The sequence below is a fragment of the Bombina bombina genome, chromosome 2, assembly GCF_027579735.1.
Source record: "Bombina bombina isolate aBomBom1 chromosome 2, aBomBom1.pri, whole genome shotgun sequence".
Classification (NCBI taxonomy): Eukaryota; Metazoa; Chordata; class Amphibia; order Anura; family Bombinatoridae; genus Bombina; species Bombina bombina.
In genome coordinates, this window is record NC_069500.1 from 523598999 (window position 1) to 523614311 (window position 15313).

Consider the following 15313-nt stretch of genomic DNA (forward strand, 5'->3'; position numbering starts at 1 on the left):
TCAAAAAAGGTTATATGATACCCATCACACTGCTAGCCCGGCTTATCAGATTGGAGATTTGGTACTACTCTCGACAAAGAATCTCAAACTGTCAGTTCCTAGCAAAAAGTTAGCAAATCAATATTTGGGTCCTTTTAAGATTTCTAAAATAATCAACCTCAATGCTGTGAGATTAGAGCTTCCCCAGGATTTTAAGATTCACCCCTCTTTTCATGTCTCTCTGTTAAAGCCATATCTTCCTTCACCTCAGTCTCTCTCCTTGTCTCGACCACCTCCAATACTCGTTGATGATCGAGAGGAGTATGAAGTTGAAGCTGTATTGGATTCTAGGATTCATAGGAAGAGGTTGGAGTATCTTGTGAAATGGAAAGGTTATGGTTCGGAGGATAACTCTTGGCAGCTTCATTCTGATCTTCGCACTCCCCGTCTTCTACGAAATTTTCATCGCCGCTATCCTGAGAAACCTAGTTTGGAAACCCCTGGGGTGCTTCCTTGAAGGGGGGGAGATGTGGTATACCTTTAACTATAACCCCTCCTATTTGGTCTCCACCCTATATAAGGACTACCTGTAACACTCATTTACTGCCTGATTATTGAAGTCTTAGCTACTCTGGTGTAGCTTTCCTTATCTCAGGTCTCCTATTGCTTGTATCCTGTGCAAGGTGGTTTACTTTGTTTACTCTAGCTACGTCTTGAATCTCTTATGCTCAAATCGTTACTTTTTCATTACCGACTTTGGATCATTCAACGGCCGGATCTACTTTTTCACCGCTACCCGGAAGTAAGCCGCATTCACACACGCTGCCTCTCCAAACACGGATCTTCCAATGCGGTAACAGAAATATCACGGTCCTCAAGGTGGTAACGTATACGAACAATGCTAAAGCCTTTAAACTTCTTACCTGCTTGTCTTTGTTACCATACTGAATTATTGGGCATCTCCTATTACCTGCAACATCCAATATGAACAAACATTGTATGTCTGTGGAATGTCTGAACTTGTAAATATTTTAGGCTGTGTGTGATTGCGTGAAGTAAGAAGAATCATTTGTTTCTACCAATTCAGATTCTGAGCTTGTCAGTATTTCTTTTTCATCTGTGGCCTCCGGTTATATATATATATCTTGAACATAAGATATATATTATATTAAATATTCCTTATATTTATTAACACTTAAGTCAGTAGTTAATATACAAATTCATCATATATTAAATGTCTCATATTGTTTAATCAGGCTACATAGAAGTTGTTTTCTGATTACTACAAAAAAGAGCAACAAGCTCTAATTTTAGAGCTAACCTTTATAACCAATGTGCAAATACTTGTTTACTTAAATACAAAGCTCAGAATACCACAAGCTTTTACTTTATATTTACTTAAATTATGCCCGTCAATCTGTATAGACTTTCAGTTACATTTATATTAATACCCAGAACTATAGCTTACATCAATCTGGTCTCAAATATTTAACTTTAGTAGTATTTTAAATACACTGTAGTGATGTTAGGTTCCCACGTAATATCTAAATTTCTCCTTATTAGACAATTAGAATTGTACATATATTTTTCTAAATTTTTAAATACTCATGTTTTTATTTAGAACATGTAAATGTTACACTTTATACGGTAATAATATACCCCCTCTGTTTATCGCTTACGGTGTACCTAGTTTACATCATATGTCAACTTGTATTTTAAATGTGTTTAGGTACTGAAGGGGTTAAATAATTTACGTGTATAAAGGGTTGAACAGGGAATCAGCTGCTATCCCTGATGAAGTGCTTTTTTTAGCAGGAAACACGTCGGAGAGCAGCAGCTCCTGTGTGCAAGGGTGTTTCCACTGTGATGTGTGCTTTGAATTTTTAACGAATATCCAATAAAAGTTTTGTTTTTTACCTCTAACCTACAGTGCAGCCTGTTATCCTTTCCAACCTATTGGACTTTTTTTTGCTCTTTTTACCAGCGTTGGGTAATCACTGTTTTGAAAGGATACGCTAGATCAGTCATGTCTCTGAGGTGTAAGTGTTGCTGACAGCGTGCAATCAATTGAGCTGAATAGCAGGTGAGTACAGCGTCTTGGATCCACAAGGAAAATAACAAAGTCTTAGTTACCTGCTTCCCCTCCCTGCAGTGAGTAGGACCGGGTGGACACTTTCATCTGAAACTACAAGGTATTGTCCGGTGTGGGGGAGAAATGTATAAAGCTTTGTGAAAGCAAGATACCTTCTATACAGTTTGAAATTGAAACTGATCTTTAATATTTGAAAACCTGCTATTTCATATGCTCTGTTCTTTCACACCTGCCTTGTTGCTCTATTACAATATCGTTACCTGCATTGAATATACTAAGATTCAGTACTTATCAAGAGCTAGTTGTGAATTTACATGGACTTACACTTTCTTTACATCTAGTACATTTTTAGTGTACTACTGCACGCCTGCACACAATCAAACCTCAGAGATAGTCTGGAAATATAGACCGGTTTGCCTAGTATGGTGCTCTATGGAGATATTGTATGAATGTTGATGCTGATATCAGAAGAGACTAAGATAGAGGAGATCCAAGACAGGATCAAAGCTCTTAAGCTAGCAAATACCGTCATCTTCGATGCTAACATGCAGGTAATTAGACTGGGAGCTAAGATGTCTAGCTTCACTATTCTAGCTCACAGAGCTTTGTGGTTAAAATCCTGGTCGGCTGATGTAACCTCAATAGCCAAGCTTTTGTCTTTACCTTTTAAAGGTAAAACTTTATTTGGTCCTGGTCTGGCACAGATCATTTCTGAAATTTACGTGTGGGTAGGGATCTTTCCTACCTCAGGACAAGAAGAACAGACCTAAGGGTCATCAGAATTCTAATTTTCGCTCCTTTCGTAACTTTAAAGGACAGAAGTCTTCCTCCTCTTCTTCCAAGCTACAAAAAACCAAGACCTCTTGGAGGTCCAGTCAGCCTTTGAATAAGGGGAAGCAAAACAAGAAGACTTCCGCTGACTCTAAATCAGCATGAAGGGTACTCCCCTAATCCGATTTTGGATCAAGTGGGGTCAGGCTTTCCTCTTTTCGACAGGCTTGTATATACGATGTCCCAGATCCATGGGCTGTAAACATATTATCCCAGGGTTACAAAATAGGATTCAAGTCTTGCCCTCCAAGGGGTAGATTTCTCCTGTCAAGACTATCCTCAAACCAGTAAAGAGGGAGGCCTTCTTAAATTGCGTAGAGGACCTATCATCTCTGGGAGTTATTTTTCCAGTCCCTCTAGAGGAACAAGGTCAAGGATTCTATTCAAATCTATTTGTGGTTCCCAAAAAGGAGGGAACATTTGATCCCATCCTAGACTTAAAGTGCCTCAACAAATTCCTCAGGGTTCTGTCCTTCAAGATGGAAACTATTTGTACCATTCTTCCATTGGTTCAGGAAGGTCAGTTCATGACGACCATAGACCTGAAGGACACATATTTACACGTTCCCATTCACAGGGATCATCACCAGTTTCTAAGGTTTGCCTTTCTGGACAAGTATTCCGTTTGGTCTTGCCACGGCTCCCAGAATATTCACAAAGGTTCTGGGGGCTCTATTGGCAGTGATCAGATCCCAGGGAATTGCTGTGGCGCCTTATCTAGATGACATCTTGGTTCAGGTGTCATCTTTTCAACTAGCAAAATCTCATAAAGTGAATCTGGAAAAGAGTTCTTTAGTTCCAGCTTCAAGAGTGTGTTTCCTAGGGACAATCATAGATTCCCTGGCCATGAAGATTTTCCTGATGGACGTCAGAAAATCCAAACTTCTTGCTTCTTGCCTTTTTCTCCAGTCTGCTATTCATCCATCAGTGGCTCAATGCATGGAGGTGATTGGTCTGATGTTGGCTTCCATGGACATCATTCATTTTGCTCAGTTCCAGCTACGACCTCTGTAGCTTTGCATGCTTATTTAATGGAATGGAGACCATTCAGATTTATCGCAGAGGATAAATCTGGATCCCCTAACAAGACGCTCTCTCTTGTGGTGGATTTCACAGGAACACCTGTCTCGGGCACTTGCTTCCTGAGACCTTCCTGGATGATTGTGACTATGGACGCTAGTCTGTTAGGCTGGGGAGCTGTTTGGGGTTCTCTAAAATCTCAGGGCTCGTGGTCTCGGGACGAGTCTTTTCTTCCCATAAACATCTTGGAGTTAAGAGCAATCTTCAATGTCTTGACAGCTTGGCCTCAATTATCTTTAGTCCAGTTTATCAGATTCCAGTTGGACAACATCACTTCAGTGGCTTACATCAACCACCAGGGAGGAACTCTGAGTTCCTTGGCCATGAAGGAGGTGACTCGCATTCTGCAGTGGGTGGAAGGTCACGATTTTCTACTATCTGCCATCCACATTCCAGGAGTGAACAATTGGGAGGCAGATTTTCTGAGCAGACAGACTTTTCATCCGGGGGAATGGGCTCTCCATCCGGAAGTGTTCTCAAGGATAAACCTCAGGTGGGGGGTTCCGGAGTTGGATCTGATGGCGTCTCGTCAAAATTCCAAGCTTCTAAATTATGAATCAAGGTCAAGAGATCCTCAGGCCGCTCTGATAGATGCTCTGGCGGTTCATTGGAATTTTGATCTAGCATACCTGTTTCCTCCGTTTGCTCTCCTTCCACAAGTCATTGCTCATATCAAACAGGAGAGAGCGTCTGTGATTCTCATAGCTCCTGCATGGCCTCCCAGGATCTGGTTTGCGAATCTAGGGTCCATTCCTCCATACAAATCTAGATTCTCTGAAGCAGACTGTTTGGAGATTGAACGCCTAGTCCTTTCTAGACTTGGTTTTTCTGAAGCGGTCATTGATACTATGCTTCAGGCTTGTAAACCTGTTATTCAAAGGATTTACCATAAGGTATGGCGTAAATACCTTTTTTTGTGAGAATCTAAGGGTTTCTCCTGGAGCCGGTTGAGGATTCCCAGAATTTTATCCTTTCTTCAGGGTGGCCTGGAGAAAGGTTTGTCAGTCAGTACTCTGAAGGGTCAGATTTCTGCACTGTGTATTCTTTTGCACAAATGTCTGGCAGATTTACCAGATGTTCAAGCTTTTGTTAAGGCCATGGTCAGAATCAGGCTTGTGTTTAAACCTGTTGCTCCTCCTTGGAGCCTTAACCTAGTTTTTAAAGTTTTGCAGCAGGCTCCGTTTGAGCCGATGCATGTTGTTGATATAAAATTGTTATCTTGGAAGGTTTTGTTTCTCCTTGCTATTTCTTCCTCTTGCAGATTTTCTGAGCTTTCAGCTCTGCAGTGTAAATCTCTGTACCTTTTTTTCATGCAGATAAGGCGATCCTTCGTACTTAATTGTGGTTTCTCCCTAAGGTGGTATCGAATCGAAACATTAATCAGGAAATTGTTGTTCCTTCTTTTTGTCCTAATACTTCTCATAAGGAACGTCTTTTGCATAACCTGGATGTTGTGCGTGCTCTAAAATATTGCCTACAAGCTACTAAAGATTTTAGACAATCTTCTGCCCTGTTTGTTGTTTTCTCTGGAAATCATGGCACAAATGATTGTAAAAGCTTCTCTGGGATCCATTTTGTTCAGAAATAGCAGACATATATGGCTAAATACAGCTATTATTCCTTAGTGTAGAGATTACCCTCCCACCTGGCATTTCCCACCCCCTGATCCCTCCCAAACAGCTCTCTTCCCTCCCTCACCCCCACTGCCCCACCGGTCGCCACCATCTTAAGTACTGACAGACAGTCTGCCAGTATGAAGATTTAAGGCAATTTTTTTAATATTTTCCTGCAATGTAGGATTCCCCCCTTATCCTCTAACCTCCCTGATCCCTCCCAAACATCTCTCCTCTAACTAGTGTCCGCCATCTTAGGTACTGCAGCTGTCTGCTAGTACGTATAAACCACTTATATATATATATACACCCTGTTCCAAATTATTATGCAAATACTATTTCAGTTTCACAAAGATCACATTTTTTTTTTCAGTTTAACTCATCGCTGGCATTGTGTCTCAGGGCTCTTTTGATCACTGAAAACAATCTCGGACACCTGTGATAATTAGATTGCCAGGTGAGCCCAATTAAAGGAAAAAGTACTAAAGGAGGGTGTTCCAAATTATTAAGCAGAGCACCATTTTCAAGCAATATGGGGAAGAAAAAGGATCTCTCTGCTGCCGAAAAGAGTGAAATAGTTCAATGCCTTGGACGAGGTATGAAAACATTAGATATTTCCCAAAATCTTAAGTGTGATCATCGCACTATTAAGAGATTTGTGGCTGATTCAGAGCACAGACGGGTTCGTGCAGATAAAGGCACATTGAGGAAGATTTTTGCCCGATCCATGCATCGGATCAAGAGAGCAGCTGCTAAAATACCATTACATAGCAGCAAACAGATATTTGAAGCTGCTGGTGCCTCTGGAGTCCCACGGACATCAAGGTGTAGAGTCCTCCAGAGTCTTGCAACTGTGCATAAACCTTCCATTCGGCCACCACTAACTTATGCTCACAAGCAGAAATAGCTGCATTGGGCTAAAAAATACATGAAGACTAATTTTTAAACAGTCCTGTTGACTGATGAGTGCTGTGCAACTCTGGATGGTCCAGATGGATGGAGTAGTGGATGGTTGGTGGACGGCCACCCTGTTCCAACAAGACTGAGACGTCAGCAAGGCGGTGGTGGAGTCATGTTTTGCCAGAATCATGGGAAGAGAGCTGGTCAGCCCCTTTAGTGCCCCCGAAGGTGTAAAGATGACCTCTGCAAAGTATGTGGAGTTCCTGACTGACCACTTTCTTCCCTGGTACAGAAGGAAGAACTATGCTTTCCGTAATAAAATAATCTTCATGCATGACAATGCACCATCTCATGCTGCAAAGAATATCTCTGCATCAATGGCTGCTATGGGATAAAAGGAGAGAAAGTCATGGTGTGGCCTCCATTCTCCCCTGACCTCAATCCTATTGAGAACCTTTGGAGCATCCTCAAGCAAAAGATCTATAAGGGTGGGAGGCAGTTTACATCCAAACAGCAACTTTGGGAGGCTATTCTGACATCTTGCAAACAAATTCAAGCAGAAACTGTCCAAAAACTCACAAGTTCAATGGATGCAAGACTTATGAAGCTGCTATCAAATAAGGGGTCCTATGTTAAAATGTAACGTGACCTGTTAAAATGTTTAAAAAGTTCAAATGTTGTTCAAAGTTTGATTGAAATAGCTTTTGATTTCAGTAAATATGCTGCAATCACAACAAATGACAATTTTCAGTTCTTTACAACCTATAAAATGTTTTGAAACTTACTGAGCGTAATAATTTGGAACAGTGCATTGTAAGTTTTTTATTTTGAAAAAAAATACTGTTATCATTAGGGGGTTTGTTCAATAAAATTTGAATTGTACTCTTAATAGTTGATAACATGAGAATTATGCTGACTGTTGTTTACATTAATTATTTAGGTAAATTAGAAAGATATCATTGGCATAATAATTTGGAACAGGGTGTATATATATATATATATATATATATATATAAATTATTATTATTCTGTAGTATTCCCCCCACTTCCCCCCTCCAGATCATTAGTTGGGGAGCCCCCAACCCACTCTTTTTGTGTAGTGTAGTGCCTCATCCCTCTCTGTCTCTTTATTTATTTTTTCTGTAGTGTAGGACCATCCCACTCCCATCCCATCCCTCCCACCTCCACTGCTGGACCTCCCACCTACCTTCCAGATTCCCGTAAACACCTCCTGCCAGCACCAGCAGATGATTGTTACAGACAGTGACACGCATAGGGGCCAATTTATCATGGCCTGAATGGGGTCATATAGCCCTGTTTCCATGCAAGACCACTGCTCCTTAACTTGTCCGCTGCCTCTGAGGCTGTGGACATCAATCCGCCCGATCAAATACAATTGGGTAGATTAACACTCCCTGAATCTGCAGGGAGCGGCATTGCACAAGCATTTCACCAGAACTGCTTGTGCAATGATAAATGCCGACAGCTTATGCTGTCGGCATCCAGCGATATCTGTCGGACATGATAAGCTACAGCGTATCATGTCCGCCATTCATTGATAAATAGCCCCCTGGTGTCACCGTCTGTATTGATCTGGCATCTGCCTTCATATGAAACCAGAGTACCAATCATGCTCCGTTTCCATATGAAGACAGATGCGATGAGCTCTGGAACTCCAGCTCTCGGCTGTTAAGTAACTATATATGTCAAAATGAGTTAAAAGGAATATAAAACCCACATTTTTATCTTTCATGATTCAGATAGAGCATGCAATTTTAAACAACTTTCTAATTTACTCCTATTAGCAATCTATTAGAATCTTCGTTCTCTTGGTATCTTTATTTGAAAAGCAGGAATGTAAGCTTAGGTGTCGGCTCATTTTTGGTTTTGCACCCTTCGTAGCCCTTGTTAATTGGCAGCTACATTTAGCCACCAATCAGCATGTGCTACCCAGGTGCAGAAAAAAATAGGCAGGCTCCTAAGCTTACATTCCTGCTTTTCAACTAAGATAGCAAGAGAACAAAGAAAATTTGATAATAAGAGTAAATTAGAAAGTTACTTAAAATTAAATGCTCTATCTGAATCATGAAAGAAAAAAATGGGTTTATATCCTTTTAATAAGAGATGCCATTCTGTTCATATCTTTATATTGAGATACTTCCATATGTAGATAAAATAAATTTAAACTATTATACCATTCAGAGCCAAGAGATGTGTACCAAAATCGATGCAAATTCTTATTACTGTAAAGCTATGTATCAATAATATATATATACATATATATATATATATATATATATATATATATATATATATATACTCTGTATATATATATATATATATATATATATATATATATATATATATATATACTCTGTATATGTATGTATATATATATAACATATACATGTATATATGAAGGTAGGATATCCAGGATGTTTAAAAATTTATAAAAATATGTACATTGAATCAGTTGTCTGACTTTCTGGAAAAAATACCTTATGTTAGTTAATTTTGGGGTATTAATATTAAGTGTTATTGAACTTTTAGCAGAACTAATTTTTATAATACATTTTTTCAAGCACGAATTGGAACCAAGTATCAGAGAGATGCATATGATTCATACAGTGGTAATACTTTTAGCCATCCTATCAAATCATTGTCAGTGCCTTATCTGTAGACCTGTATCCCCAGCATCATTTTTATCATACATTTTTAAAGTACGACTTGGAACAAAGTTTCAGATGGATATCATTTTAAAATATTTTCTCAGTGATTAATATTGTGTGAATATTTTTAGCCACAAAGCAGGTTTTATGCCATTCATTCTTAGTAAAGGTCCTATGTAAATATATTTCTCACTTCTAAATAACCCTAGATTTACAACTACAAAAACACAGAATAGCACCAGCGCTCAAACCTCCCCCTAATAAATAAAATATAATATGCAAATGTGTATAAAAGAAGTGCTGGTGATGGAGTTAAGGCAATGGGATGCTCAAGTTGACACCAAATTTTATTACAACATTCAAAAATGTTTTTTTAAGAAAACTGAAATTCTATATAAATGCAGATTGGAGCTCCCAATCCTTCCGCTTTTATAACACAATGCACTGAATCCAGTATATTTCTGGGGTGTTGTCCTTCCAAATATACTTATTAACAGTGGTTTGTTATTTTCGAACAAATGATTTGGGAAGAGGAATAAGAAGAGCTTGATACAAATATATCTGCAGCAAGAGCTTAATTTTACAGAATTTATTCTGCAAGCCAGGAGTTATTCTTTAGGAGTTTGTAAAAAAAAATAATTCATAATTAACTGTGATAGCATAATTCCCAAATATTTGGCAGACATAGGGCTAGATTTATTAAATGTCGGACGGACATGATCTGCTGTAGCATGCGCTGTCGGCATTTAATTTTGCACAAGCATTTCTAGTGAAACGCTTATGCATTGCCGTCCCCTGCACATTTGTGATCAGTTGGCCGCTAGCAGGGGGTGTCAATCATCCCGATCATATCTGATTGGGATGATTGCAGTCCACCATCTCAGAGGTGGCGGTGAAGATAAGAAGCAGTGGTCTTACAACCGCTGCTTCTTAACGTCTGTTTTCAGCGAGCTGGAAACTACGGAGGTAGATTGCAGCATCCGCTGCTTAATAGATCTACCCCATAGTGTTAATTTAAAAGGTGCAAGTTTACTGTAGAGTTATGAAGTCTGTTTGCAGGAGATTTATGGATAATAACTCAGTTTGTTTTAAATTCACCAAAACATTTGAGAGGGGACTATACTATAAAAGTTCACTGCACCATGGAGAGAGAAAGATAGTTAGGGAGTAAGGTTAAGTCATTATCACATTGTCTACATATAATGCCAGCTTGTGGTTTGTGGAGCCAATCCCAAAATATTGGTGCTACCACGGATGCAGAAGAGGTACCTCGGATGCGGAAGAGTTATCCCAGATGCGGAAGGCTAAGATTTCTATGTAGAGGCCAAACAGAATTAGAGAGAGGGAACAGCCCTGACTGGTGCCATTTGACACCGGCAGAGGATCTGAGAGTATACCGTTAACTCGTATCCTAGCAGTAGGCATGCTCTAAAGGGCAAAAGCAAATCGGAAAATTAGTGAACTTCAGAAAACTCCAGTGTAGCTTATCAAAAGCCTGTGCCATATCCGTGGACAACAATACCAGTGGTAAAGAGTGATGTTTGGCAAATTGTATAATATGAAGAAGTTTTAGTGTTTTCCTTAGTTTCTCTCAGTGGTAAAAATCCAACTTGGTCAGCATGGATGAGATGAGGAAGAAAGCTATTGACGGGGTCTCGAGAATTTTAGTATATATTTTAATATTAAACATTAAATAGAAAATATTGAGTAAAAGTTGTCTGGCATATGGAAGTTTACATTTTAAAATTATTCTAGTTGTTAAAAATGGAAGAAATAATTACAACATGGGTGCCACCATTTTTGTAACCCAGGTTTCTTTACTTATCTCCTCTGCGGAGGCTCAATTAGGAACAGATATAAATGGGTTACTACAGTGAGCAAAACATGGTTGTGTGGAAGATAGCAGAGTTAGGATTGTGATTTCAGGAAACTGCACTGTTAGTATCAGAAATGTAAAGCACAGAGAATAGAGATCAATAAGAGGGAAAGTGAACAAAGTAAACAATGAAAGTATATGCATTGTTTTAATACACATAATTAAATATTTTAAATTATAAGATCAAAATATTTAATGCCGATTTAATGATTTCATAAATCATTATTATCTCCAATGCTTTTTAAAGGGGATTGAAAGATTTAGAAATTTTTATAATTTCTTTAATTATCTAATTTCTTCAGACCTCTATTCATCATAGAGATCAAAATATTTAATGCCGATTTAATGATTTCATAAATCAATATTATCTCCAATGCTTTTTAAAGGGGATTGAAAGATTTAGAAATTTTTATAATTTCTTTAATTATCTAATTTCTTCAGACCTCTATTCATCATTTTTCTTTTAATCGCGTTTCTACAACTGACATATACCCTTCCCACTGATATTATATGCAACCCATACTATCCCTAATATAAATCCTTCAGCCAATACCCATTTTTTTTGCTTTATTTTACTCTTGTTATTTGCATTAATATCTTATTGTTAATTTAAACAATACCACTGTCTTTGACTCTCTTATAACCACTGTTAATATCAATATCATTTAGTCAATATTTTAGTTTTGCAGGTAATACCACCAGCTATACCTTTGAAGCTCTGTAATACTTTATAAAATAAATACTGCAGTCATCTCTCACTTATTTCCTTTTGCATTTCTTGCGTTTCCTCTCTCTAATCTGAATCTTTTTTCCTCCTCCAGCCCTGGTCTCACTCTTCTCCTTGCAGCGCAGACACAAGCCTTCATCTCTGTCTCTATGTGAGGATGAAGATGTACGAGAGAATATCATAACCTATGATGACGAGGGAGGAGGAGAGCAAGACACTCAAGCATTTGATATGTCCGCATTGCAACCCCCTCAGACTGGCCTTAGTGGAGGCTTCTTCCACCCACCTAGACGGGATGTACTCCCTCGTGCTCCCCCAATGCCAGCCCAGCATTCTCCCCAACCTGCCCCTGTTGATGTTCAACGGTTCCTGGCTTTGCGATTACTAGAAGCTGAGAGAGACCCTGTGGCACCCCCATATGACTCTATCCAAGTGTATGGGTTTGAGGGTGCAGGTTCTTCAGCCGGATCACTAAGCTCCCTGACTGGCAGCTCAGGTGGGACAGGAGAGGAGGAACCTGGAGGAGAAGACATCTGGGAATGGGGTCCACATTTCAGAACACTGGCAGAAATCTATGGGGTGAGAGGAAGAGACCCCCCAGATAAAGAGTAAATTAGTTGCAGGGCAGACTTCATTCCCTTAACTACCAGAGACCAAAACAGCAGGATTTAACCAATACCCTATCAGAGAGATTGTCAAAATTATTATTAACCCCTTCCCCTCCAGAGAGCTGCAGAGCAATTATTAAACCTTACATGCCAATGAGTGAGATCTGCAGTGTTCTCAATCATTTAAAGTGCTCTGTATGCAAGTCCTTGAGGGGCTGAAGGATACAAAACAATTTTCAGATTTGCATTAAATTATACCAGTCTTCCCACTGCTGTGTTTTGCTGCGGGTATTAAAAACATGGGCAGATGTCATTTGTGTCATTTATGGAAAACAAACATTTTATTTTCTAAATAAAAACCTGATAAACATCAGAAATCATTCATGTGACTGTGTCTATATAAAGAAATATATAGCTCTAGGTTTGTGTATCATAATACAATAATTGTACCAAGGAACATAATTACTTAAATTAAGTCCCAACTTTTTAGCTATATATACAGCCTTTATCAAGGTCAACTGGAGGAGGGGAACCAGAGAACTTGAAATACCGGTACAACCAACTTAACCATGACAAAAACTGCCAACCAGAAGTATGATTACTTCCTATATCACTAATCAGAACATAAAAGCATTTTAAGAAATACACATAGTTAAAGTCTACTCTTTAATGGCAATGTACTTCAGCTCCTGAGTTGGACATTTATTGGTTCATTGATATGTCTAGCTTAGGAGCATAAAATAATTACCACTCTGGTGCAGACTTACGTTAAAGGGACAGTCAAGTTAGACATGCTATTTAAACAACTATCCAAATTACTTTTATTATAAAATTTGCTTTGTCCTTTTGCTAATCATTGTTGAAAGCTAAACCTAGGTAGGCTCATAAACTGATTTCTAAGCCATTGAAGGCCACCTCTTATCTCAGTGCATTTTGAAAGATTTCACAGCTAGACACTGCTAGCTCATGTGTGCCTTATATATATATATATATATATATATATATATATATATATATATATATATATATATATATATGAAAAAGGGCTGGGGATTAGGATCCGGTGTGTATCCTCAGTTGTCCACAACACTTAAGCCAGCACAAAGAGATTTGAATAATCACCTTTAATGTATCAAAACATAACGTTTCGGCCTCACATGGAGGCCTTGATCAGATGTAAAAATCACACATCACAGGCATACAACACATTCCAAAGTGCTACCTTATATACCCCATCCCCTAAACCTGATATGCTAAACGACGCCCAAATTCATGGAGAACAGCTGAAAGAGATCTGATTGATTGCCGAGTCATCACAGTGAGACCATAGTCATAACAGCAGACAGCACCAGATAGGTATTTGCATAACCAGCAGACCACATGTCCGCATTGTGTGATGACGTCATAAAAAATGGCGTAAGTTGTCATGGGAACGCGTGTACGCTCATAAAATATACAAAGCGTGACCACTTAGCAACAGCTTATCAGAGCACTGAACGCAAGAACACCGCCCCCAGCTAGACAGGCGTTACCATGACAACAGACCCAAACAAAGAATTTTGAGCCTAAGCATAACAGGTTCATATAGTTAACTAAACAATATTACACATACAATTCAGATTGGTTCATAGATCCAGTGACTAGTCAACAGCAAGTAACTGTGTGGTGCAATATATCTTGTATAAGAATAACACCTAACATATAGCCATATAAATATCTAGAGCATAAGATCCTATAGCAATGCTTAGTCACTAACACTATTAACAAGATCCCCAATTTCACATACAGATTATGTGGTTTTCACAGATGAGGTGATAGAAGAAATATTCTGTAACGTTAATTAAGAATAAGCATTTACAGGCAGTGGACTACTATTTCAGTGTTAGAGATAACAAAGGGCTAGATTACAAGTGGAGCGGTAATTAGTGCTTTCGCTAGAGCGCTTACTGCGCTAGCAGTAAACTGTTTGCACAAATTGGGTTGCACCGGTATTATGAGTTGAAAGTAAAAAGTTATCATTTCAGCCCTAACCTGACTCGTGCAAAAAGCCGAACGTACATGTGGGCAATAACCTACTGCATTGCTAAAGACACCTACTCTAATAATCCCTAAACTGCCACATAGCCCACTGCAAAGTCTGCATTACACTAATAACCCCTTAGTGACCAGACCATTTTTCAATATTCCATCTTACCAATAAGGACCAGGGATATTTTTACATTTCTGCTGTGTTTGTGTTGAGCTGTAATTTTCCTCTTACTCATTTACTGTATCCACACAGATTATATACCGTTTTTCTCGCCATTAAATGGACTTTCTAAAGATACCATTATTTTTATCATATCTTATAATTTACTATACATTTTTTTTATAAAATATGATTAAACAAATTGAAAAAAACACACTTTTTCTAACTGACCCCCAAAATCTGTTACACATCTATAACCACCAAATAAAAAATTCTAAATAGTTTCTAAATTTTGTCTTGAGTTTAGAAATACCCAATGTTTACATGTTATTTACTTTTTTTGCAAGTTAGAGGGCAATAAGTACAAGTAGCATTTGCTATTTCCAAACCATTTTTGTTTTTCAAAATTAGCGATAGTTACATTGTAACACTGATATATGTCAGGAATCCCTGAATAACCCTTCACATGTATATATATTTATTTTTTTAGTAGACAATCCAATTTGTATTGATCAAGGCCAATTTTGGTATATTTCATGCTACCATTTCACCACCAAATGCGGTCAAATAAAAAAAATCGTTAACTTTTTCACTAACTTTAGGTTTCTCACTGAAATTATTTAAAAACTGCTTGTGCAATTATGGCACAAATGGTTGTAAATAGCAGACATACATGGCTTTGGCATTGCTTTTTGGTATTTAGAAGGCCGATAAATGCCGTTGCGCAACACACTTGTATTATGCCCAGCA

At 38.5% G+C, this 15313-nt stretch overlaps 1 protein-coding gene across 1 annotated transcript in view; it reads left to right on the top strand.

Annotated features, from left to right (window-relative positions):
* Nucleotides 1-12752, top strand: part of CDH24 (cadherin 24) — a 118439-nt gene extending 105687 nt beyond the window's left edge. Inside the window, exon 11 of the mRNA XM_053702302.1 lies at nt 11862-12752. Within this exon, the coding sequence (XP_053558277.1) occupies nt 11862-12379 (518 nt within the window). The 3' untranslated portion in view covers nt 12380-12752. The remainder of the gene's footprint in view (nt 1-11861) is intronic.
* Nucleotides 12753-15313: the final 2561 nt, after the last annotated feature.